The sequence below is a fragment of the Salvelinus fontinalis genome, chromosome 4 (genome assembly GCF_029448725.1).
Source record: "Salvelinus fontinalis isolate EN_2023a chromosome 4, ASM2944872v1, whole genome shotgun sequence".
In the NCBI taxonomy this organism is placed as follows: Eukaryota; Metazoa; Chordata; class Actinopteri; order Salmoniformes; family Salmonidae; genus Salvelinus; species Salvelinus fontinalis.
The window spans coordinates 71698566-71723140 of NC_074668.1; the positions used below are offsets into that span (position 1 = coordinate 71698566).

The 24575-nt window shown below is 43.3% G+C and overlaps 2 protein-coding genes across 2 annotated transcripts; one reads left to right on the top strand and one right to left on the bottom strand.

Moving 5' to 3' along the window:
* Window positions 1–1704: 1704 nt before the first annotated feature.
* dpep1 (dipeptidase 1) lies at window positions 1705–9019 on the top strand. The gene is made up of 10 exons (XM_055921254.1): window positions 1705–2171; window positions 2774–2900; window positions 3167–3299; window positions 3645–3795; window positions 4276–4345; window positions 4830–5006; window positions 5947–6031; window positions 7660–7735; window positions 8085–8220; window positions 8448–9019. The coding sequence occupies exons 1-10, from the start codon at window positions 2044–2046 to the stop codon at window positions 8631–8633; spliced, it is 1269 nt and encodes a 422-aa protein (XP_055777229.1). The 5' UTR covers window positions 1705–2043; the 3' UTR covers window positions 8634–9019.
* A 426-nt stretch (window positions 9020–9445) lies between these two features.
* Window positions 9446–24528, bottom strand: LOC129854328 (putative solute carrier family 22 member 31). The gene is made up of 9 exons (XM_055921257.1): window positions 23856–24528; window positions 21234–21337; window positions 20849–21003; window positions 15619–15787; window positions 14631–14776; window positions 12794–12902; window positions 12398–12612; window positions 11972–12083; window positions 9446–11748 (listed from the first exon to the last, which is right to left on the bottom strand). Exons 1-9 carry the CDS (start codon window positions 24243–24245, stop codon window positions 11304–11306), a joined length of 1845 nt encoding a protein of 614 aa, XP_055777232.1. The 5' UTR covers window positions 24246–24528; the 3' UTR covers window positions 9446–11303.
* Between the last annotated feature and the right edge of the window lie 47 nt (window positions 24529–24575).

Here is a 24575-nt window from a genome sequence, read left to right on the forward strand (position 1 = left end):
TGCAATAATGAGACTAGTCAACCCAACAGTCTTGACTTTTGGGCCCAGTAGCCTAACCTTTACAGACAATGCAGTTTCTATATAGTTGGCACTAAAGATGCTTATCTGCCTCTGGTGTTGTTTCTCGGATGCAAGAATGAATAGACACAATAAGAGTGTTGTTCTATACAATAGAATACAACTTTATTGTCCATCAAGGATGAACATTTTTCTTTGGCATCACCTTCATTAAAATTATCACATACACACATACATTCTCACACATTTAAACCAGTCAGTCCATCATGTTGCATGCACTAACAACATAGAGGACATTAATACATTCACTCACAAATGACCACTGTCCCAACTGCACTAGATAGATAAGTACATGTACCGATACAATTTACTTTGCATTTAGTAGTCCAACAGCACAAGGAAGGAATGAATGTTTGAACACGTTCTTCTTGGCCATGGGTGGCCAAGACTGAGGGTGTACACCCTCTACACTGAGGGTGTAGAGGGTGGAAGGGGTCGCCAAATGACAGCCAGTGCCTTCTTTTTGGTTGCCTTGTGGAACAGAATGCTCAAATGTTCCTGTGGTCGACCAATTACTTTGCTGGCTGTGTTTACTATTCTGGTCAGTTTGCTTTTGCTCCTCTACGCTCAGATTACCATACCAGACTGTCATATTGAACATGAGGATGCTCTCCACCAAGCTGCTGTACACCCTCTCCAGAACATCCTGGCCGACCCCAAACTCCTTTAATTTCCTGATTAAAAACAGGCGTTGGCTTGCTTTAAAAAATAATCCTATTCCTCCAGGCTCTCTTTATCTCAGTTACGCCCACCACATCTTATCTATGGAATGCCAGCTGTAGGTTTTTAGGCTCCTCTCCGTTCACACAGACATTTCATAGAACAGAAATGTCTTACTATTGGTTAAGTATATAATCGTTAACTATTAATATTAAACAAATCAGGTAATTGTGTCATTTTTCTATCACACCTGTCATATGCAAGTGTTCTGACTCAAATATATGTATTTATATTTTTAGATGTATAACAGTGACTCCACTCCGATTAGAGCAGAAGGTTAATGTAACGACTGTTGGTGGAAGAAGGTGAGGACCAAGGTGCAGCGTGGTACGTGTCCATGATTTTTATTATAACCAAACACTAGGATAAAAATTATCAAAACAAAAGAAACAGTTCTATCTGGTGTAGACACACAAAACAACTACCCTCAAACACAGGTGGGAACAGGCTACCTAAGTATGGTTCTCAATCAGAGACAACGATAGACAGCTGCCTCTGATTGAGAACCACACATGGCCAAACACAAAGAAATAGACAACACAGAACACCAGACATAGAATGCCCACCCCAACTCACGCCCTGACCAAACCAAAATAGAGACATAAAAAAGGAACTAAGGTCAGGGTGTGACAGTTAACCCATCTGATTAAACTTGCACTGGCCCCTAATAGACTCTGACCCTCAGCACATATTGTTGATGAGGTGCTCTCTACATATATTTATAACACATTTTTATAACATTTCTTATTTGAGTGGTCATGCCATCATTGGGCACTTTCCAATGTTAATCCACATCTATATCATTACTGGGGTTGTCTTGCTTATGGATTTCAAACTTGAGGGAGTTGTACTGAACGTTAAACATTAACCAGTATGCTTAACTTCATGTGTTTACTTTACAACCAAAGAGATAATGACAGAGAAACGGAAGAGGCATAATAAACTCTCTCTGTATTTGAGCCTGACCCACAAAGAGACACTTTGGGGACAGAGGAAGAGTTCGGACGGAACACAGTGAACTGTGAAATCTGAAGAAGCACCAGACAGACCAAAGACTAACTAACTTAGTGTAGGCTGAGAAATCTATTGAAACAAGTCAAAATACACTTTTTGAGTTAGTAACAAACGGAGTTAGAGAGAAAACCATAGTGGCTGTAGTGAACCAGAGGCTGTTGGAGAGGACAAGTCCAGGTCAGGCTGGATCAGATTGTGTGTTAGTTAGGGTGTAGTGAGAGAGAGTAAGAGATGTTGTCTGGAGGTAGTGTATGGGGGACTCTGCTGGCACTGTCCTGTGCTCTCAAACTCTCCTTGACACAGGATGAACACATGAACAACGCACTGAGGCTAATGTCAGAGACACCACTGATTGATGGGTAAGTGACTAACACATTTGTCTCTCCTCATAAGACCCTAGGATGATTTTGAACGTTTAAACCAAAAGGAATATTTTATAATACATTACATCTATACATATTTGATGCATACTGTAATGTTAATGGCACAAAACATGTGCCAATGTAAGGTGTGTATTGTATATGTAAAGACTGACGCTGGAGATGAGAAGCAGGTACGGGGAGTTGAACATTAACAGGACAGGAACAGCGTCAGCACACGGGTAACAAGGACATATGACAATCAATGCAGAAGCGGGGAACCAGACAGATATAGGGGAGGTAATGACAGAGGGGATTGAGTCCAGGTGAGTGCAGTGATCGCTGATGGGGGGGAAGGCAGGTGTGCGTAATGATGGTGGCAGGAGTGCGTAGTGCTGGGGAGCCTGGCGCATTCGAGCGCCAGGGAGGAAGAGCGGGAGCAGGCGTGACAGTATATGCTTCGATAAGATTATGGAGGCTGTTTTTTAATGTTTCAAGATGGTTCTGTCCTAATGTACAGTTAAATAATGGCTGTGCGTTAGCAGCGCTGACTGCCCTGTATGAATAGTATCATGCATTGATCTCTCTGTCTGACTCCACAGCCATAATGATCTGCCCTGGCAGTTGAGGATGAAGTTTAACAACCAGCTGAATAAAGTGGATCTGTACACCCTCAACAATACACACACCAACATCCCCAAGATCAGGGAGGGGCGACTGGCAGCACAGGTACACACACGCATACACCCACACAAAGTGACAAGGACTCACAAAAAGGTGGATGTGAGGGTGGGTGATAATAATACATGTCTTACATCAGAGATCATCAACTACATTCAGCCGCGGGTCGATTTTATTTTCTTGAGCGGATGGTCGGGGGTCCAGAACATAATTACAAATCATTTATAGACTGCAAATTGACCGTAAGAAGCCCACCAGTTGGGGAACTGTGTATTACATAATAAACTGATCAAACATTTACTGTCCACTTGCAGTTCTGGGCAGCATATGTACCATGTGACACTCAGTACAAAGATGCAGCCAGACAAACTCTGGAGCAGATTGACGTCATCCACAGAATGTGCATAAAATACCCAGAAGCCTTCATGTTTGCTACCAGCAGCAAAGGTGAGAGTCATCTACAAAAAAAAGTGTAATCAAAAGTTATACAGTAAGGGCTCTACTCAATATGTAAAGTGAAAGTGTCGTAGATTCCACAATATACATTTAAAGGTAATTTCCGATTGAGCCAACATATGCAGCGTTTACCGTGAATGCAGTCTTCGCTAACGCGGGAACATTGCCTTTAAATTTCAATCACACTGTAGAGCTGAACATCCGCGATGCGGATTGAATGGAGCCATACATCTGGTTATGAGAATGAAACCCCTTTAGAACACTCAACTGTGAAACACCATATATAACAGAGTTTTATTCACCCACCTGTATTATCAATTATTTCTTTGACCACAGATATCGTGGATGCCTTTAGTCAGAACAGGACAGCCAGTCTGATCGGGGTGGAAGGAGGACACTCTTTGGACAGCAGCCTGGGGACCCTGCGCACCATGTACCAACTGGGGGTCCGCTACCTCACCCTCACCCACAGCTGCAACACACCATGGTGAGTAGGCTCTGCTACCCTGCTGACGACAGGGCCACCCTGGTCTGGGGACTAGGTGCCACAGATTATACTTAAATAAGTGACAAGGTGCTCAACAATGTTTTGTAGATGCTCTCTCAAAGAGCACATACAGCTAAGATAGAAATGACAAGAATGTAAATGAATGAGACACAACAGGTAACAGCTGAAACTGCTTATTAATAGACAAAAAAAGGCTGTATTTCACTGAATTCTGTGGTGGGGAAAATAGGGGATTCCTGTCGCCACCTGTTTCAGAGGTATCATATTCTGTGAGAGTCGTCTAAACAGATGAGCTAGCTAATCAAACCATGGCCCTGGACAGACTACAGAGTCTAGTGAATCCCTCAGCCCGTCACTGATTCATATCATGCTAGCAGGATATAGGAGAGTGGAAGGGAAAGATCACTTCCAGAAGCTGGCCTGGTGTTTTACTGTGGTTGTGTGTGTTTTCCCCCCCAGGGCAGATAATTGGCTCGTGGATTCGGGAGCCGAGCCATCGCAGCACAATGGACTGTCTGAGTTTGGCAAGGTTGGTCTATCACACTGAGCCCCCCCCCCCACACACACACACACACACACATTGGAAATACCCCACTCATAACAAAGGTCAAATCTATGATACTATTTGGTGCGGCTTTTAATACTTCTGCTTCTGAGTTTACTTGGAAATCAGATATAAATGCCTGTCATAAACATAGGCAATATTCCAAGTAAATATTTTTGTCAAATGAGCAATTCCGCAGAGACTAAGAAACTATTGGGTTACCCTCAAAGACTCATTTTCGTCTAGTTTGCCTTTAGATGTTCATTCATGTTATAGCAGTATGATATCACTTGTATAAAACACCCTGGATGAAAACATGTTCATTCTCTTGATCCTAGCTACAAACCATATCATTAGGTTTGATAGGCTGAATGAATCACATATAATTGTCTCTATAACACCAGTAGGGCGACACGGTAAGAGGGTCCCCCAGTCCTGGCAGAAACATTATTTTTTCTTCACCCGACAGCAACTGATATTTGAGATGAACCGCATTGGGATGTTGATTGACTTGGCCCACGTGTCAGAGAAAGTGATGAACCAGGTTCTAGACCTGTCCAAAGCCCCAGTCATCTTCAGCCACTCCTCTGCCTACGCCGTGTGCCCACACAAGAGGAACGTGCCTGACGACGTCCTGAGGAAGGTGGTGAGTGAAAGGGGAGAGGGGCAAGGGGATAGTGGATTACAGAATACATATGAGGAACTTGGTCATTCCTTCTCCTTAGACCTCATCCCTTCCCCGAGGAGGGTGGTGAGTCAGGGGAGAAGGGTGAGAGACGAGGGGATAGAGAATTGGGAGTTGGGTAGTGAGAGGAGAAGGACTAGGGGAGCAGGCAGAGTGAGGGGATTGGATGGTGAGGTGTATAAAGGAATTGGACCTGAGATTGAGTGGTGAGTGGACATGTGATCGGATGAAGGGGTATGTGACGGGGGATAAAGGGAAGAACATGGATTGATGCTGAGGAGGGTGAGTTTAATAAAGGAATTGGACCTGAGATTGAGTGGACATGTGATCGGATGAAGAGGTATGTGACGGGGGATAAGGGGAAGAACATGGATTGAGAAAACAGACAGGGAACTGAAAAGGGGTTTAAGAGTGAAAAGGAGGTGTCTGGGAATATAGGCTGAGGGGAGGATGAGAAAGGGCTTAGAGGAAGGTTGAGGCAAAGAAAAGTAAGCAATAAGACTGCAACAAAGAAACGTGGTAATGTCTGCAGTGATATTAAAACTACAATGATATCAATAGGAAGTTAGAAAAGCCATCAGATCTTTCCAATACCTTGGAAAACAGACACAAACTAAAAAGTTTTATTACACATTTATTGTGAAATACCTCAAGCTGACAATAACTTACAAACAAGAGTCCGGGAAACATTTGAGCTATTCTGCTGTAAGGGCCCATAAAACTACAGATAAAGGAACATTGTGTTTCTATATAGCACCATAAAATGTTAACAACAGAACAAAAAAGCCCAACTGACTACACCAATATGGTAGCTACAGTTCTTCATTGTAATAGTTAGTGACTTGAGTTTATAGTTCTGACTTATCATACAGTTGCGTGTCTGTGTCCTTTTTCTCACCAGCTAAACAAAAGAGGAATTGTCATGGTGAACTTTTACAACGACTATGTCACATGCAGCAATACAGCCAACCTATCACAGGTGGCAGGTGAGTAGCTGAGTCATGGTCCTAATTTTTATCATTACTTTTTACTCTCCACCACTCACTCACCCAACCTTGTCTCTCAAATTTGTATTATACAGTTTCTTCAGAAAGTATTCATACCCCTTGACTTATTCCACATTTTGTTGTGTTACAGTCTGAATTCAAAATGAATTTAAAAAAAATAATTCTCACCCATCTACACACCATACCTCATAACGACAAAGTGAAAACATGTTTTTATACATTTTTGCAAATGTATAAAAAATACACTGAAATATCACATTTACATAAATATTCAGACCCTTTACTCAGTACTTTGTTGAAGCTCCTTTGGCAGCGATTACAGCCTCGAGTCTTGACGCTACAAGCTTGGGACACCTGTATTTGGGGAGTTTCTCACATTCTTCTCTACAGATCCTCTCAAGCTCTGAGGTTGGATGGGGAGCGTCGCTGCACAGCTATTTTCAGGTCTCTCCAGAGATGTTCGATTGGGTTAAAGTCTGGGCTCTGGCTGAGCCATTCAAGGACATTGAGACTTGTCCCGAAGCCACTCCTGCGTTGTCTTGTCTGTGTGCTTAGGGTCATTGTCCTGTTGGAAGGTGAACCTTTGCCCCAGTCTGAGGTCCTGAGTGCTCTGGAGAAGGTTTTCATCAAGGATCTCTCTGTACTTTGCTCCATTCATCTTTGCCTCGATCTTGACTAGTCTCCCAGTCCCTGCCTCTGAAAAACATCCCCACAGCATGATGCTGCCACCCCCATGCTTCACCGTAGGGATGGTGCCAGGTTTCCTCCAGATGTGAAGCTTGGCATTCACACTAAAGAGTTTAATCTTGGTTTCATCTGACCACAGAATCTTGTTTTTTATGGTCTGAGTCTTTAGGGGCCTTTTGGCAAATTCCAAGAGGGCTTTCGTGTGCCTTTTACTGAGGAGTGGCTTCCGTCTGGCCACTCTACCATAAAGACCTGATTGGTGGAGAGCTGCAGAGATGGTTGTTCTTCTGGAAGGTTCTCCCATCTCCACAGATGAACTCTGGAGCTCTGTCAGAGTGACCATCAGGTTCTTGGTCACCTCCCTGACAAAGGCCCTTCTTCCCCAATTGTTCAGTTTGGCTGGGTGTCCAGCTCTAGAAAGAGTCTTGGTGGTTCCAAACATCTTTCATTTAAGAATGTTGGAGGCCACTCTATTCTTGGGGACCTTCATAGCTGCAGAAATGTTTTGGTAACCTTCCCCAGATCTGTGCCTCAACACAATCCTGTCTTGGAGCACTACGGACAATTCCTTTGACCTCATGGCTTGGTTTTTGCTCTGACATGCACTGTCAAATAGACAGGTGTGTGCCTTTCCAAACGATGTCCAATCAATTGAATTTACTACAGGTGGACTCCAATCCAGTTGTAGAAACATCTCAAGGATGATCAATGGAAACAGGATGCACCTGAGCTCAATTTTGAGTCTGACAGCAAAGAGTCTGAATACATATGTAAATAATGTATTTCTGTTTTTTATTTTTATTTTTTATGTTTATCTATTGTGTGTAGATAGAAAAAAATATTGAATACATTTAGAATAAGGGGTCTGAATACTTTCCGAATGCCCTGTATATTCACCTTTCTTTTCGTGTTCAATCTAGATCACTTTGACCACATAAAGAATGTGGCTGGACACAGTATCATTGGTTTTGGTGGGGATTATGATGGAGTGGGCAGGTGAGTCGAGTGAATTGACCTATGAGTTATTCACCTAGTTACAATAAAACACCAATGGACTTGATTGAGCAAAATGTATTATCTTAAAAGGTGCTAATTGTAATATACCAGTAAAAAAGTATAAAGTCATATGTCTGAGTAGTTCTTTAAAAAATAAATAAAAGTAATCTCTGAGTAGTAGTATTTAAAAAATATATCAAAAGTCATGTCTGAGTAGTAGTAGTAAAATATTTTATAAATGTTTTACATGGAAAGAAACCCATTCTGCTGGGGGAGGAGTTCAGAAGAATTGCATAATATTGGCTTCAGTTTGACACACACACCCCTCTCTACCTGTGCTGTCTGTCAGGGTACCGGGGGGGCTGGAGGATGTGTCTAAGTACCCTGCTCTGGTGGCAGAGCTGCTGAGGAGAGGATGGACAGATGCTGAGGTGAAAGCTGCTCTGGGGGACAACCTGCTCAGAGTGTTCAGAGAGGTGGAGCGTGTGAGTACTACAGTAAAAGTTACACACTGACCTCTACAGCTTAGCACCATTCACAACACCACCTTTTCCACAAGATTGACATCAACACACAAACCTCCATAGATCTATTTAAAAAGGGCTGATGCAATACAGAATACAGTGCATACACAGAGATTACAGGCATTTTTAATGCACTATTTGGTCCAGTGCTTTGTTACCCTCCCTGACTCTGAACTCCTATCTTCCAGGTACGAGACAGCCTGAATGATACAACTCCAGATGATCTGCCCATACCTTATGAAGAAGTGAAAAACGACTGCAGGACCAGCTATGGCTACCCTGTCCCCAACCCAGACAGTGCTGGGAGGATTCTCTCCCTCAGCCCTCTGGCCCTGGTACTAACACTGACTCTGAGTAGCCTGCTGTCTCTATAAGCCCCCTCTACATAGACCATGCTGGGTGTGATGGTATTACCACCCCTTGTCTATGGCAGTAGGCTCCCCAAGGCATAATAAGACCTTACCACTTGAGTTCTGTGGTCACTTCATCTTTCACAAGTTCTATTAGTGATGTAGTCCATGAACTGTGTTTGAAGCATTTGTACATAGAAATGTTAACATTACTAAACCAGTAAATTCTTCTGAAACGGTGTTATACACATCACTGTTGACCTTGTAGCCTGGTCGTGGATTTACTTGGTATTTTACATTTTAGAGTTTAAATTGAACGGTTAAATGTGGTCCTCAATAAACAAATAATCAGGAAAATTGTGTAAGCACGAGTATTTTTGGGGTATAATAATAAACATCTAATACCTCTACCATGCTGTCTTACACCTTCCACTGCATTACTGCCTATTTTACTTTAGTGTTGTACCATGAGCCATGTGACAAATGAAATACTAAACTGACTGAACAGCTTTCAGAGGGGAGTTTATGGTTGAGAGACAACAGTGAGCGTCCCAAATGATTGACAGGCTGTTCCAGATGTGATTTTCTCAGGCCCGGACTGAGACAACTGCTGTACTTCATTCTTCCTTTCCCTGTTCTTATACAGCCCTAGAGTCACGGAACACTGTCCCTTGAGCACAATTTACTTCATTTCGACATATACAAAACAAACTCAAGGGCAGGTTAGAACGGTGTTTCATTCAACAAAACAGTGTCTATTATCCCATCTGGCTCAATCATTTTGAGAACGGTGTACAAACAGACATCGTGAACTTGGCAATGGTGTGTTTGGACTAACTCGAAGTCCTCTTATTTTATTTACACTGAAATACATTTCCAATTCTTCAAAATATAAAAATCTGACTTTGTTGATAAAACATAACACAAAGTTGAAAGAAAAATGGTGGATTTTGTACATTCAATACATTTACAAGAGAACAGCACCATCTTGTGGTAAGCATTGTATCAGACATATGAAACAGAGCAGAACTTAAAACATTTTCAGTTTCAGCCATTCAAACTTACTGTTTAACGGATTTCATTTTTGAAAAGTGAGGCGAGCAAGCGAATAAAAGTTAAAAATAGAAATGGATCAGCTTCAGAATACTACAGAAACCTTAGTTCAACGCCCAGTGACCTCGTTAAAACCCCATTGATGTCGAAAGCGGAATAGCATTGTTGAAAATGTCCTGGTCGGGTCTGTTCGTTTTCCATAATCTGAAAGGAAGTTGTGCATCTCTTTACTTGATGCTTGAGGACATTATTATTCTATTTATTTTTCTATGAGGCATGTGAAGAGGGGCAAACAGTAAATCAACACTGTACGGCCTCAGCTTCCAAATAACTCAATTTGAACTTTCGAGAGTCAGACAACTTATTCATAGCTGAAAATAATATAATTTAATATAGTGATTTTTTAGAAGGACAGAATATTGTCCGCTGTGGGGAAAAGTTGAGCAGCTGCATTTATATTTTTTCCTAATAAACTTACTGTACAAGGGGCTATGTTCCCATGCAAGCAAAAGAGAGGGGGATGAAAAAGGAAGAGCGAATGAGTTAAGAGTGTGAACATCCTATCCAACAATAATGTAAAACAGTTCCACAGCCAGGCCAAGAAGGGCAACACAAACCTCAAACCACAGTCAAATACCAAAAAGAGCAGTGAAATGTGGTTTAATAGTTGATAAAAATGTATTTAATTAAATTACTTATAGAATGTTAAGTATCATGTCCTAGCAACTGCCTTCTTTGAACAGGAAAGTTCACAGTTTAAGGCAGAGAGACGGACATGATACAACTAAGCACAGTGAGGTAAAGTCCCATTTGAAAGGTTATAATGACTCAGAGTAGAGGTCATGACCTGATCACATTTCAATAATTTTAACAACTTTGTTCCTGGTGCAAATCATCACGAGACAATATCTCATGTTCTTAAAACATGTCCAACAAGTGGACAGGATGAAATGACCTTTCATAGCTTAGTTCATATTATCAGTGACTGATACTTTATTAAGTTCCCCCCCAAAAATCAAACAATTGGCTACAATACATTGCAGTTTGAGCCAAACTGACTTCTATCTGTGAGTTCCCCTCGTTGAGTCACCAGTGAATCAGATGAAGTAACAGTCAGGACTCTGCTCTCTCTCGTTGCAGTCACAGGCACAATACAGCAGTAATGAAAAGCACGAGTCACCAGTTAAGTGGACAAGCAACGCTTCTCAAGTGAGCATTTAGCCTCAGTGGTTAATAAAGCCATAGCTCCATGCTGCACAACCTGGAGAAGAGAGGGTGTTAACACCGTCTTAGAAACAGCAGATCTCCATCAGTACAAAAACAAAGGACAAGCGCACAGTGTTTCAGTAGAGTCTGTGCAAGCGCACAACCACAGATCGTTTTTTTGTATTGTTTGAAACACTTGGCACAACAACAAAAAAGACTGACACAGTAAATACACACATCTCCAACTCTCCTCCCCTTCAAAATATCCAAGAAGACCCGTCGTTCAGAGCGATACGAGTCTGGATCACACTGTCTCAGTCTGGTGAAAGGGAACCAGCCAGCTAGCCCAGGATGATACCAGGGAGAGATATCCAGTGGGTTTGAGGTGAGGTTACTCTGTGGGAGAGGAGAATGGATGATGGTAGTTATAGGCGTCTAAGATAAGTCCTCTCTTAGTGCCTCTCCCTCCAGCATGCAGTGCACCTCACTGTTGGAAGGCAGCAGCGGGGACTGGGAGGGCACAACCATCTTATAGGGTAAATTGTCTTTGATGAGCATCTTCCTGGTGGCGGAGACCAGGCGGGAGTAGTTATCAGGGTTGTACTCGGAGGCTCCACGCCGGGTATAGAGCAGGGGCAGGGTGTCTTCACGAGACAGGAAGAGAGGGGGCCGTCGCTGGCTCTCTCCGTCCTTCAGGGAGTCGGGTAGCGGCTTGCGCTTGCTCTCCGGCAGCAGCATGATGGACAGCACCGAGAGGACGGCGAAGGAGGCGAAGATGACGTGGTGGAGGAAGTAACCCCTGTTGTTCTGGAGCTCCATCATAGAGGAGGCAGCCATCCCCATACAGCCAGACGCAAGCACCAGCCCCAGACAACCACCACTGAGACAGAGGGAGAGAGAGGGTCAGGAGAGATATAGAGCTCACTAACATTGTCAAGGGCACCTGACCCAGCATTCTGCATTTTGGTCCAGACATACAACCCACATTTCATATGCCTCCCTCAGACGGACAGATGTCCACATACATGAAAAACAAACACCCCACCGACAGACAAACTAATGACAGTTTAGTGTGTTCAGGACAGTAGACAGATAATACTTACCGGACTACGGTGGGCATGACCTCACTGGCGAAGAATGCACTGAGCATGGCCAGGGCCTGGGAGAAGAGGAGCCCCAACACAGACAGCACCAACACCAGCGCTCCACAAAGATCTAGAGAAGGACAAGGACAGGTCTTTCTGATGACTCACTAAACTAGGCAAACTAGGAAACAAGCCATTAAAAAAAAATTTGGACCTGAAATCACCTGAAAAAAATCTAATGGCCAATCAGAATCATAACAGTGACATCATTGTGAATGAGGTCATCATGGCAAACCTCTGGCTACTGTATGAGGAGAGTTACTAATGAACCATGTACAGGGGAGAGAAGACCGTATGAGACACTTAAAGAAAATGTGTGTATAGTAATAGTAAAGCAACATAGTATCATCATCATAGCACAGATATAAAGCAGGTTAAACCTACACTGTGTGAGGGCCAGCAGCAGCAGCGAGGACAGGCCGGTGATAATGGCAGACAGAAGCAGGATACCACGGCGACCAAAGCGGTTGACGGACAGGCAGAGGAAGATACATCCCAGAGCTCCAGTCAGCACACGCAGGAAGTAACTAAAGTAGAAGTTGTGGGAGTAGCTGTGGAGGTTCCTGATGAAACAGTACTGGATGCCTGTGCCTATGAACCTGGAGGAGGAGAGTTAGGAAAGGTTAGGTCCTTGGCCCAAAACATGAAACTTACTCTGTCCAAACAGTACTGTTAAAAGCAGCTGCGGCAGATGGTAACATTACCATTCCTCGTGGCTGCATTGTTCAGTGGAGGGAGTCATATAGAAGGTCATACAAGCTGTGTTAGATCCTAACTCACATAGTAAAGCTAAGGATGAGGCAGTTCCTCCAGATCACTCGGGTGGAATGCAACTCCAGGACTGAGTGGTAGCAAGGCTGGGTATAATCTGGGTACTCCGCATCTATCTCTACAGAGAAGAAAAGGAGAGGGAGGGAGAGAAGGAGAGATATGAGCCTGCATTCACACTGCCAATACCAAGGCCAAAGGGCACTTGACACAAACGCTGTTCACTTGGTACAAACATATAACCCACATTCTATAGGAAATTCCTCTCCTCAGAACCAGTGCCTACTATTAAATCACACTAAATGGAACCATTCAGTCAGACTAGGTGAAAAATCTGCTGATGTGCCCTTGAGCAAGGCACTTAACCCTGACTGCTCCTGTAAGTCACTCTGGATAAGAGCATCTGATAAATTACCAAAATATAAAATGTCATGGTTCTTTATTTTTGACTAAGGTAATTCCAGTTGGTGATTTAGTACACTACGGTCGTATTGAAATGTCCAACAAACAAAGAGCTCTTATCGTGACTACCACAGGAGAGCACAGGTGTTGGATGCTCTCACTCATTAAGTGACTGGCTGCCTGTGAAAGGTGGGGCTGTGAGAGAGAGCTGGCACAGGTAACCAGGCACACTTCTGAACCATCTCAGAAACATCCAATGCCACGTGTACCTCAAACATAGTTCACTAATATTGGATATGAGGGAATGCTGTGAGTGGACTGGATGGGTTGTCTGTTCGGTGTTGCTGTGCTGATTGTGAATGAGTGAAAACCAATAACGTAAGATATGGGCAAACCCGGGCATTTGGATATATTACCCAAACCATTAGTTAACCTTGTAGCTGTATTGTTAGAGGTAAAGATACATATTTTTTGTTTGGGTGCCAGGCAGGTATTAACCCTGCTGAAAGGCAGAGAGTAGGATAGAGAGAGTACAACTACTATACACACACACACAGGCAGAAGAGGCTGCCTAGAGTGTAGCCTGTTTGCCAGGTATCATTTCTCTCCACTGGTTGGGTTACACCACCAGGGGTAACCCAACCAATAATACCTCACACAATAATAAGGATTAGAGCGACTCATAGGTAACCGACAATAGAGAACTCAGTCATCACCAAATTATTTGCAATACTCTGTATTAGTTCCCAGAACGAAGAGTGAACGGGTGTATGAAATTGTGTGGGACTAGACAAAACAAAAAAAGGGCTTAAAAAAGTACCTAAGGACAGAAAACCATATGAACCAAAATAAATCTAGTTCAATCAATGATCCCATATCATAAACAATCTCAAATGCACACTCTGTTGAACACCACTGTCAAAAATATGTCCTGAGAGCAATAGGCCAGCAGTAGTGAACATACTATGGTGTGGAGCGCAACAACAAAAGTAAATCAGCTCCAGTGTGAAGCACCCGAGCGAGAGAGAGCTATGGCTTAGCTATAAACTCCAGGCTTTCAGTTGCACTCGTCTGCCAGTCTGATACACCTGTTGGTTTTTGTCAACGCTTCGCAACAATGTTGCTACTAATCCATGCGATCAATGACAAGAGCGGTCCCAACAGATTCAAAACACGACATTGTGCGGTAACACCGGCGATCGATTTAAACACTTTACAAACTAAGCACGCTGAAAATAAACAAAACTTCTGCAAAGAGATACACACAGTCAAAACTACCGCGCCAACCGACAGCTCTCACAGAGCGGAAGAGTCATTTTCATTGCCTCCTTCCTGACTGCTGATGCGCTCTTAAAGTGGCAACCGATTGCACTACCAAAGGCAGCAGACATTATTCATTGACACAGACCCGCTAAAAGGGCCAGGATAGGGTGAGGGATGATGATACCTGAGAGCAGGTTCTCTGCAGCGTAGATATCCTCACGGTGATACACTCTGTTCCTGGTGGAGAAGCTCTGGAGACACCTCTTAGCCTGGTGGATCTGACCTGTGGCCAGAAGCCAGCGGGGAGACTCGGGAAACACTGATGGACAACTGAGGGGATACGAGAAAACTGGAATATAAAAACACACCTCTCTCTTTCTCCATCCATGACACTTTCTCTACTTTCTGTACTTACACAAAAATACATAATAATTATAACACACATCCCCCTTTCTCTATCCATGCCTTTATATGTTCTGTCCCATGACATAAACAATATACACTATACCAGGGGTGGTCAAACTTCTTGGCTGGAGGGCCACATCGGGATTTTGAAATTCAACAGAGGGACGCATTTTTTGAGGGACCAATTGTTTGTTTAAGTCAATTTGCAGGGGCCTCCATAGTTGTGCAGCGGTCTAAGGGACTACATCGCAGTGCTTGATGCGTCATTACACACCCAGGTTTGATCCCAGGCTGTGTTACAGCTGGCCGTCACTGGGAGACCCATGAGGCGGCGCACAATTGGCCCAGCGCCGTCCAGGTCAGGAGAGGGTTTGGCAGGCCAAGATTTCCGCTCTAGCGACTCCTGTGGCGGGCCGGGCGCATGAACGCTAGCACGGTCGCCAGGTGTACGGTGTTTCCTCCGACACATTGGTGTGGCTGGCTTCCGCGTTAAGTGGGAATTGTGTCAAGAAGCAGTGCTGCTTGGCTGGGTCGTGTTTCGGAGGACACACGGCTCTCGACTTTTTCCTCTTGCCTCTCCCGGGAGTTGCAGCGATGGGACAAGACTAACTACCAATTGGATATATTTGTTTTTTAACTACAATTGTAAAAGGAAAAAATATATAATTATAATAATTGTCTGGCGGGCTGGATTGAAGTATCACGTATCCCCCCCCCCCTTGCACTATACTGTGTTTACACAAAAAAAATGCTTATAACAGACTCACCACCAATAGGAGAGCAGCAGGAGCAGTGGCAAGGTAGCCACTGCTTGAAGAACTGGCCAATCACGACACAGCACTGCCAGCCCTGGCAACAAGAGCTCTGCCACGATGGCAAAGAAACCACTGACCATTTCAACCATGAGCCGATGGGGAGGGTCACACAGCTCCAGTCCTGGAGAACACACAAAGGGAGATGAAGAGAGGATGAAGAAAGGAGAGGATAGAGAGAAGGAAAATGCAACTAGTAGCCTGACTGACCATAAGACTATTTGTGACCATTTGTGTGGTGTGAAATTCCTCTACTTTGACCTAAACTACAATGCCCTAGTTCTCCTCCTTCAAAACCCCTCACAGAGAAAACAAAGGGAAAAAAATACTAATTTTCTTCCACTATGTTTTGTCCTGCTATTGTTCCCCCACACCCCTTTGAAGAACTCTCTGGCAGTAGATCACTGAGAGGCAGTCCTCCAGAATACAGCCTAAAACCTTTACCAGTGACCCGAGAGGAATGTAAGAAGAGCAAATGTGTGTGTGGGTGTGTTAAAGACAGACTGCGGTGGGCCTCCCTCTCAGGCTGTTTCTAGCACCATTACTCCCATACACAGAATGGTCTTAAAAACACATTGAGCACTCCTTGACCGCTTTCACTCAGCAAAGAATTGTCCACATACAAACACACCAGTTCACACAATCACCTCACAATCACAGGAAGGTTACAGCAAGAAAACTCCACCCTGTCTCCACAACTGTCACCTTTCCCTATCCCTTTACCATCCCCCAATCACTTTTCCCTCCAGTGATCCTTTATGTTTATTGGCAACAGAGGGAAACCCCCAAGTGAGAAATCCAGAGGCTAGGGGTTGGTGTGGGATCATGGGGCATAAGGTAAGGACTTTCTAACCCCCATAGCAGCAATAGAGGGCTATGGTCAACCTGGAAGTAACATAAACATAAATCCGGGACATTCCAAATAGTATGACATGTTACGTTTCGTATGGTATGTATTCATTTGTGGCTATCCATCATCCATTTCGTACGATATGTTATGAATTGCAATTCGTACAATATGTTACGAATTTACAAAACTTATATGTTACGAATTCCAATTTGTTGTAGCTAATGTTAGCTAGGTGGCTAACTTTAGCTAGGTTAGGAGTTAGGTTAAGGTTAGGGGAATGGTTAGCTAACATGCTAAGTTGCAAAGTAGCTTAAAAAGTAGAAGGTAGTAGAAAATTTTAAAATCAAAAGATGTCAGTGATGAGATTCAAAACACAATCTTTGGGTTGCTAGATGTTCGCGTTATACGCCCACCCATCCACCCTGCTTTCGTTTGTCTTAAGTAACCTTCTGTCTTATGTAACCATACCAAATATAACATATCGTTCTCATTTGAGTGTCTCGGATTTACTTATACTATGTTATGTCGAGTCTATAAGACCAGGTTGCTATGGGAAGTATGGGGGAATGCCACACAGCCTTTTTTTTTTTTTACAACGTCAATATGTATTTGTTCTCAATGTATTGACGTGAAACTGGTGACAGTAGTGAAAAAAAGTCAATAGTTGGAAGAGTTGCAGAGTTCATTTAAAATAATGCCATTGTTGATTAGATACCTTTTCCTTAGACAATTTTCTCTTTAACCATATGGACAATATTGACACATAATAAATTAAAACTATATATAAATACAGTTATCCAAGTATAAATTACCAGAGTTACGATAGATTACCAAAATGACTGAAGATTCCCGTAATTTTTGTTAATTACCAGTATCTTTGCCGTACTTTAGAAGAGTGAAAATGACATGTAGTGGCAGCGAATTGGGGGTCAAAATCAAAAGTAACAGTCAGCATCTGGTGTGGCCACCAGCTGTATTAAGTACTGCAGTGCATCTCCTCCTCATGGACTGATTTGCCAGTTCTTGCTGTGAGATATTACCCCACTCTTCCACCAAGGTACCTGCAAGTTCCCGGACATTTCTGGGGGGGAATGGCCCTAGCACCCTCACCCTCCGATCCAACAGGTCCCAGGGTGCTCAATGGGATTGAGATCCGGGCTCCTCGCTTGCCATGGCAGAACACTGACATTCCTGTCTTGCGGGAAATCACACACAGAATGAGCAGTATGGCTGGTGGCATTGTCATGCTGGAGGGTCATGTCAGGATGAGCCTGCAGGAAGGGTACCACATGAGGGAGGAGGATGTCTTCCCTGTAATGCACAGCGTTAAGATTGCCTGCAATGACAACAAACTCTATCCGATGATGCTGTGACACACTGCCCCAGACCATGACGGATCCACCTCCAAATCGATCCCGCTCCAGAGTACAGGCCTCAGTGTAACGCTCATTCCTTAGACGATAAACGCGAATCCCACCATCACCCCTGGTGAGACAAAACTGCGACTCGTCAGTGAAGAGCACTTTTTGCCAGCCCTGTCTGGTCCAGCGACGGTGGGTTTATGCCCATAGGCGACGTTGTTGTCGGTGATGTCTGGTGAGGACCTGCCTTACAACAGGCCTAGAAGTCCTCAGTCTAGCCTCTCTCAGTCTATTGCGGACAGTCTGATCACTGATGGAGGGATTGTGCGTTCCTGGTGTAACTCGGGTAGTTGTTGCCATCTGTTACCTTCAAGAATATATATTGTACGTTTTAAAATTTATTTCACCTCTATTTAACCAGGTAGGCTAGTTGAAAACAAGTTCTCATTTACAACTGCGACCTGGCCAAGATAAGGCACAGCAGTTCGACACTTACAACAGAGTTACACATGTAATAAACAAACATCGTCAATAATACAGTAGAAAAAATAAAAGTCCATATACAATGAGTGCAAATGAAATAAGGGAGGAAGGGAATAAATAGGCCATGGTGATGAAGTAATTACAACATAGCAATTAAACACTGGAATGGTAGATGTGCAGAAGATGAATGTGCAAGTAGAGATACTGGAGTGCAGAGGAGCAAGATAAATAAATAAATACAGTATAGGGATGGAGTAGTTGAATGGGCTGTTTACAGATGGGCTATGTACAGGTGCAGTGATCTGTGAGCTGCTCTGACAGCTGGTGCTTAAAGTTAGTGAGGGAGATATGAGTCTCCAGCTTCAGTGATTTTTGCAGTTCGTTCCAGTCATTGGCAGCAGAGAATGTGGCTAGTCCCGCAGGTGTGGTGTTCAGATGTACCAATCCTGTGCAGGTGTTGTTACACGTGGTCTGCCACTACGAGGACGGTCAGCTGTCCGTCCTGTCTACCTGTAGCGCTGTCTTAGGCGTCGCACAGTATGGACAATGCATTTTATTGCCCTGGCCACATCTGCAGTACTCATGCCTCCTTGCAGCATGCCTAAGGCACGTTCACGCAGATGAGCAAGGACCCTGGGCATCTTTCAAGATCTGTGAAGTTATTTGGATTTTTACAAATTACTTTTGAAAGACAGGGTCCTGAAAAAGGGACGTTTCTTTTTTTGCAGAGTTTATATGGTACTTAACATAATTTTTCAACATGATTCTACTTAATCTAGCAAACACTACTGAATGAACCCAAAAATGTGCAAGGATTTATTAATTTTGATGATATTAGTGAAATTGTGAGAATGATTTCATCCTGGCTTCCCATAGGGACAATGATCTAAGGAAAGCACTTTGAGGGAGCTTTTGATATATGGGTTTGGTCTATATTTATCCAACAGATGTTAGCCACTGACACATTTCTGCGTGAGAAATAATAAAAACTGCTTTTAAATACATTTTGCTGACTGCTTTAATTCAGCTAAACAAAGTCGAATGTAGAACTCCCAACTGAACTGTCCAGAATACAGAAATCTACAATATGATCCACATGACCATTTCACAAATTATATTACATTCTGAAGAGGAAATGTGATTACATTTCAAAGAAATACACTGAGCTGACGTAAGAACAATACCAGTAACTGCCCTAGGCTTGGGCGGTATACCGTATACCGGGGTATTTAGAAATAGCCACAGGAGGCTTTTTTTAATACCGAAGTTTTCAATAAATTGACATTTGTAGCTTTTTAAGTAAATACCTGCAGTCAACTTTTGCAATTCTTTACGAAATACAGCAGACCACGTTCTTCATTTCACCTTTCACATAATGAAGCTTACCGCAGTTCCCCAGAACAGTTGAGCCAGTCAAGCGTTTGTTTGCAAATAGCACAGCGGGAAAAAGCAGGAGCAGTTGAGTTTAGCTGTGTATTGACAGGGGTCGCATTTCATATTTAAAGTCAACTGTTTTTTTGCTTCAATAGAGTGATCAGGGCCGTGCAACTACTAACTAAACCACTACTGTTTTCCTTCACAGAAAATACATTTGTGCAACACATTCAGAAAGTGCGCAACGCTGCTTGGCTGGCAGCCACACAAGTGAATGAGCTTAGAATGAAAAAGCAAGGTTTTTATTGCAAAAACGATGCCTGGCCATCCTATTTCCAATGTTAATCATAGAAAGAATGTAGCCAGCTATTTTTCTTAATGTTTTGCTTGAAGTTAATCTTGCATTTTACCAGAGAAAAGTAGATGACTACACCGAGAAAAGTACAGGAGAACAGTAGCTCCACATCAGTCAGAGCTCTGTCTGCTGATAGAATGATGGAGAACAGTAGCTCCACATCAGTCAGAGCGCTGTCTGCTGATAGAATGCCTGTTGGTGAATTCCCAGAGTGGAAAAGTGCCACTGAAGCACAATACGTGTCTGATACAGATCAGAAATTACAATAAGAAGCATTTTAGATCTGCGTTTACAAAACGCAGCATGATATTTCTTATTCGTTTTAGATTTATTTTCTGGGTGAAAAACACTTGCATTTTGCATTAACGCAACCCTTAAATGTACACTTGCTAGTTATCTACGTAAGTGGCTGAATTAATAAGGAGACGGGGCATCATATAGTGTTAGCTTTCTTCTGTGTTTGAGAAGTCAAAGCCCTTTGGATGACTTATCTGTACAGCTGCCCCTGCCATCAAAGACAGTTGCTGCTTTGCGTGATGCATTGTTGTCTCTACCTTCTTGCCCTTTGTGCTGTTGTCTGTGTCCAATTATGTTTGTACCCTGTTTTGTGATGCTATCATGTTGTGCTGCTACCATGCTGTGTTGTCTTAGGTCTCTCTTTATGTAGTGTTGTCTTTTGTCATTATGCGTGTTTTGTCCAATATTTTTATTTAATGTACTCAGGAGTGAGCGGTATTAGTAGGGTAAGTCAAGTGTACTTACTGGCGAGGTAAGAGGAGAGGAAGACCCCAGCCAACATGGCGCCCTGAGACAGGCGTAGCAGCAGAAACACTACAGGGCTGTTGGACAGACACACAGTTACTCCTAACAGACCGGACAGAGACACAGACAGCAGGAAGCCCTGTCGACGACCCAACCTGAACATAGAGAAAATAATACAGTTAGAGATACATAGCTTCCCATGCACACATATTAAACAGTCATAACAGCCTAATACCATCAATATCATTAACATTAAATATGTATGGTGAAATTACTACAATTGTAGTTTACAATTATACAAAAATACAACAGAAACATCATGCACACACACACAAAATGCAGAAGGTGTGGTGGTGGGGGGGGGGGGGGGGGGGGGTGTAGCTACCAGTCACACACTGTGCCCAGGAGGACATATCCCACAATCCACCCTGTCATGAAGCAGATGTGCTGCAGAGGAATCTTCCAGTAGTCACCACACACTAGGTTCCACTGTGGAGCAGAGAGAGAGAGAGAGCGAGATGGTGAGTCATTCCACCTCAAAAAGAACAATGTTGAGGATTGACACCCACCATCTCAGATTGTTCTGAAATAATTTCCGTAGTTAGAAAAAGATAAGATAGTGGCCTCCTTAGTGGGAGGCCACAATCCGGGTTAGATCCCGGGCTGTGTTGCAGCCGGTCACAACCGGGAGACCCATGAGGCACAATTGGCTTAGCGTCGTTCGGGTTAGGGGAGGGTTTGGCCGGCTGGAATGTCCTTGTCCCATCACGCTCTAGCGACTCCTTGTGCTGTACGGTGTTTCCTCCGACACATTGGTACAGATGGTTTCCGGGTTAAGCGAGCAGTGTGTCAAGAAGCAGTGCGGCTTGGCAGGGTCGTGTTTCTGAGGACGCACGGCTCTCGACCTTCGCCTCTCCCGAGTCCGTACGGGAGTTGCGGCGATGGGACAAGACTAACTACCAATTGGATATCACAAAATTGGGGAGAAAAAAGGGGTAAAAAGTATAAAACAAAAAAAATATTAGCATTCTTGAAACATTATTTGTTGAAATATAATTGATTTGACCCAAATTGGCCCATAAATTTGACCCATAAATGTATAGGATTCACATAGTAACTATTTGGTTGCAATCAATTAGCTTAATTTCTCAGAGATAAAATTATTTTCAACAAAATAATGTTTCAGGAAGGCTAATCTTATCTGTTTCTAACTACAGAAACAATTTCAGAACAATCTGAGATGGCACATGACATGGCTTTCTGAAATGACATGGAATGACCCCTTTGCCACAGTTAGGAATGAGGTAAAAGAGCCAAGTCAATGGAGCCACTGAAATAATGACATAATGGGTGGCCTATTTCTTCGTCCAGGATTGCATTTCCAGGGTAGAGAAATTCCGGGGGCAGATTGAGCATACTCTATTTTTAAGGACTGTTAATAAACATGCTTGGAAAATGTTTGAGACTGACTGTTTGAAACTGTAGCTTCTTTATCCCTTATTATTATACAAGTAAGAATTATAAGCCAGTAGCACACACACACACTTGAGGGCAATGGAAATCCATGTGCGAAGGAGGAGGAATTCAGCTGTGTGATAGATATCATCTCCTGATTGAATAAGAGTGACTGCAGATAGGTTTATCACATTAGGGCCACTGCACTGTTTCAGTGCCTTCCACCATTCTTCACCGTACTCCAATGCTTTCTTTCTTTCTTCCTCCCTCCCCCATCTCTTCATTCCATTTGCTCCTTTTCCCTCCCTTGCTTCATCTCTTGATCTGTCCCTATCATCCTACCCCTTAAAAATCAGGGCCAGAAGGACCTCCATTCCTGCTGTATGATGTTGATACCCCTGTGGGGACATGAACAAATGTCCTGTGACATCATGGAGAAGGAAAGCCAGGAACCCGGGGGGGGGGGGGTCAGGGCTGGTTGCTTCCTATCGCCAGGGAAACATGCGAGAGAAAATACACCACATCAGGGCTACTGTCTGCCTTGTTGAATTCCTGTACAGCCCGTACACACTGTCTCTCTCACACACACACGCCAGTATTTGCCTTGTGTCTGGACATTTGAGTGACTGCTGATACTTTTGTTACCAAGATCCCTTTCCAGTATTTGCAGCGGGATGGGCCTGCCCCTTTTTTGATATTATAATGGGTTGGTGAGATTTGTCCAGGTGCAATAAGTCAACATTTAGTTAACTTTTCCCAAGAAGCAAAACAGGACAACGTTAGAGAGGCATTGACTGTGCTAGTCTGAAATAAGAATATAGACCTAGTAGTACGAAATATGAAAAAGGGTTCCCTTAGAGCCAAATAAATTCAGTTGAACTCGAGTGTTCCTTGTTTATGAGATGGCTAAGGGTCAGTACAGAAAGATGAATGCTCATCCTAAGACTGACTCCTCTCATGTGCTCTGTTGAGGACATATCTTCCCAGGAACTCCATCGGGGTGGAAGAACACTGTTGTCCCTGCATTGTGCTGCTATCATCACATAAACACACATTCCCCATATTTCATGGCTCTGCACAGCAGTTTCTTAATGTAATTATATAAAACAGACTAATATGATCTGATAAGTAGTGCTAATTGGATATTTTTTTATCTGGTAATCAAATTAGCACATAACCAAAACACCATGCATCCTAGAGTTACAAACTCTAAGCATGTTAACCAACAGCAGACTTGAGCAATGAGTAGGCCTTAACAGGCCATGCCGTGTCATCTATTGACGTTATCTAGTAGGCCTATTGATGACCAACTCTTCTAAACCCAAATGTACTTTGAGTAGCCGACTTTGAATGGATGAATAACATTCGACAGGGCTTGGCAAAGATATTTACACATTAGCCTGAAAAGGCGGCTACTTGTAAACCAAATTAGGTAAGGAAAATGCGTCGTCATAAAAACATCCCTAGCACACGAATGATTGCTAATCTGGCAAAAGCACAAACTCTCCAAAAACAACCACAAACCATCGTTTCCAAGTATATATTTGTTTACCTCTGTCACGTAGTTGCTCTGAAGTGCCGCAGCTTGGTCGTACTCCCATCCTCTCGTACATGGCACGATCTCCTTTGGAATGCTGTCTATGAAGTTGGAGACGTTTCTAGGGTACTTATAAAGTTCACAGTGACTCAGTCCAGAACCATTCACCCACGGTATGGTAAAATTGAGATACCCTTGTCTGGAATAATTACTGAAAAGAAAACCCGAAGGTAAAAGTGTCGGGTCGGGTTTACAGTGGTACGACCCGGGAATCAGGGTATAAAAAACGTCGCAAAAAAGATTCAGAATCACAGCAAAGTTCGGAAACCAGCTGAATATGGAAACAATTCTGTTATATCGTCCATATCCACCGATTTTGGTATAAATCTTCGTTTCAAAGTCCATTGTTAGAGGCAATGCCGAGACAGCTGTTAGTCAGTAGTGTTTGACATCCACACACACCGCTGGGCATGGCAGGATAGGCTAGATGAGATAGCACAACTCTAGCCAATTGGACAGGTCGGTGAGTAACCGAAATGTCATTGGTGGGAAGTCTATCTGCTCGTAGATCAGTGTTTGTACGCACTGTAGCCTAGGCCTATTTCGCACTGACAGATCGACATACTTATTAACTTCATTCAGAGGATGGCAGAAGGGATCAGGTTGTCAAATCAATGTTTACTGTGTCATTCACTTAACATGGTCACCAAACACTGCTCGAGGAGTCAGGTAACA

Excerpts from the sequence above, each read along its gene's own strand:
- dpep1 (XM_055921254.1), top strand. The coding sequence starts at position 2,044 with ATGTTGTCTGGAGGTAGTGTATGGGGGACTCTGCTGGCACTGTCCTGT. Across the intron at positions 2,901-3,166 it reads AGGGGCGACTGGCAGCACAG|TTCTGGGCAGCATATGTACC; the intron begins GTACACACACGC and ends GTCCACTTGCAG. Across the intron at positions 4,346-4,829 it reads GACTGTCTGAGTTTGGCAAG|CAACTGATATTTGAGATGAA; the intron begins GTTGGTCTATCA and ends TTCACCCGACAG.
- LOC129854328 (XM_055921257.1), bottom strand. The coding sequence starts at position 24,245 with ATGGACTTTGAAACGAAGATTTATACCAAAATCGGTGGATATGGACGA. Across the intron at positions 21,004-21,233 it reads CTGGGCACAGTGTGTGACTG|GTTGGGTCGTCGACAGGGCT; the intron begins GTAGCTACACCC and ends CTCTATGTTCAG. Across the intron at positions 12,613-12,793 it reads CTCATCCTTAGCTTTACTAT|GTTCATAGGCACAGGCATCC; the intron begins GTGAGTTAGGAT and ends CTCCTCCTCCAG.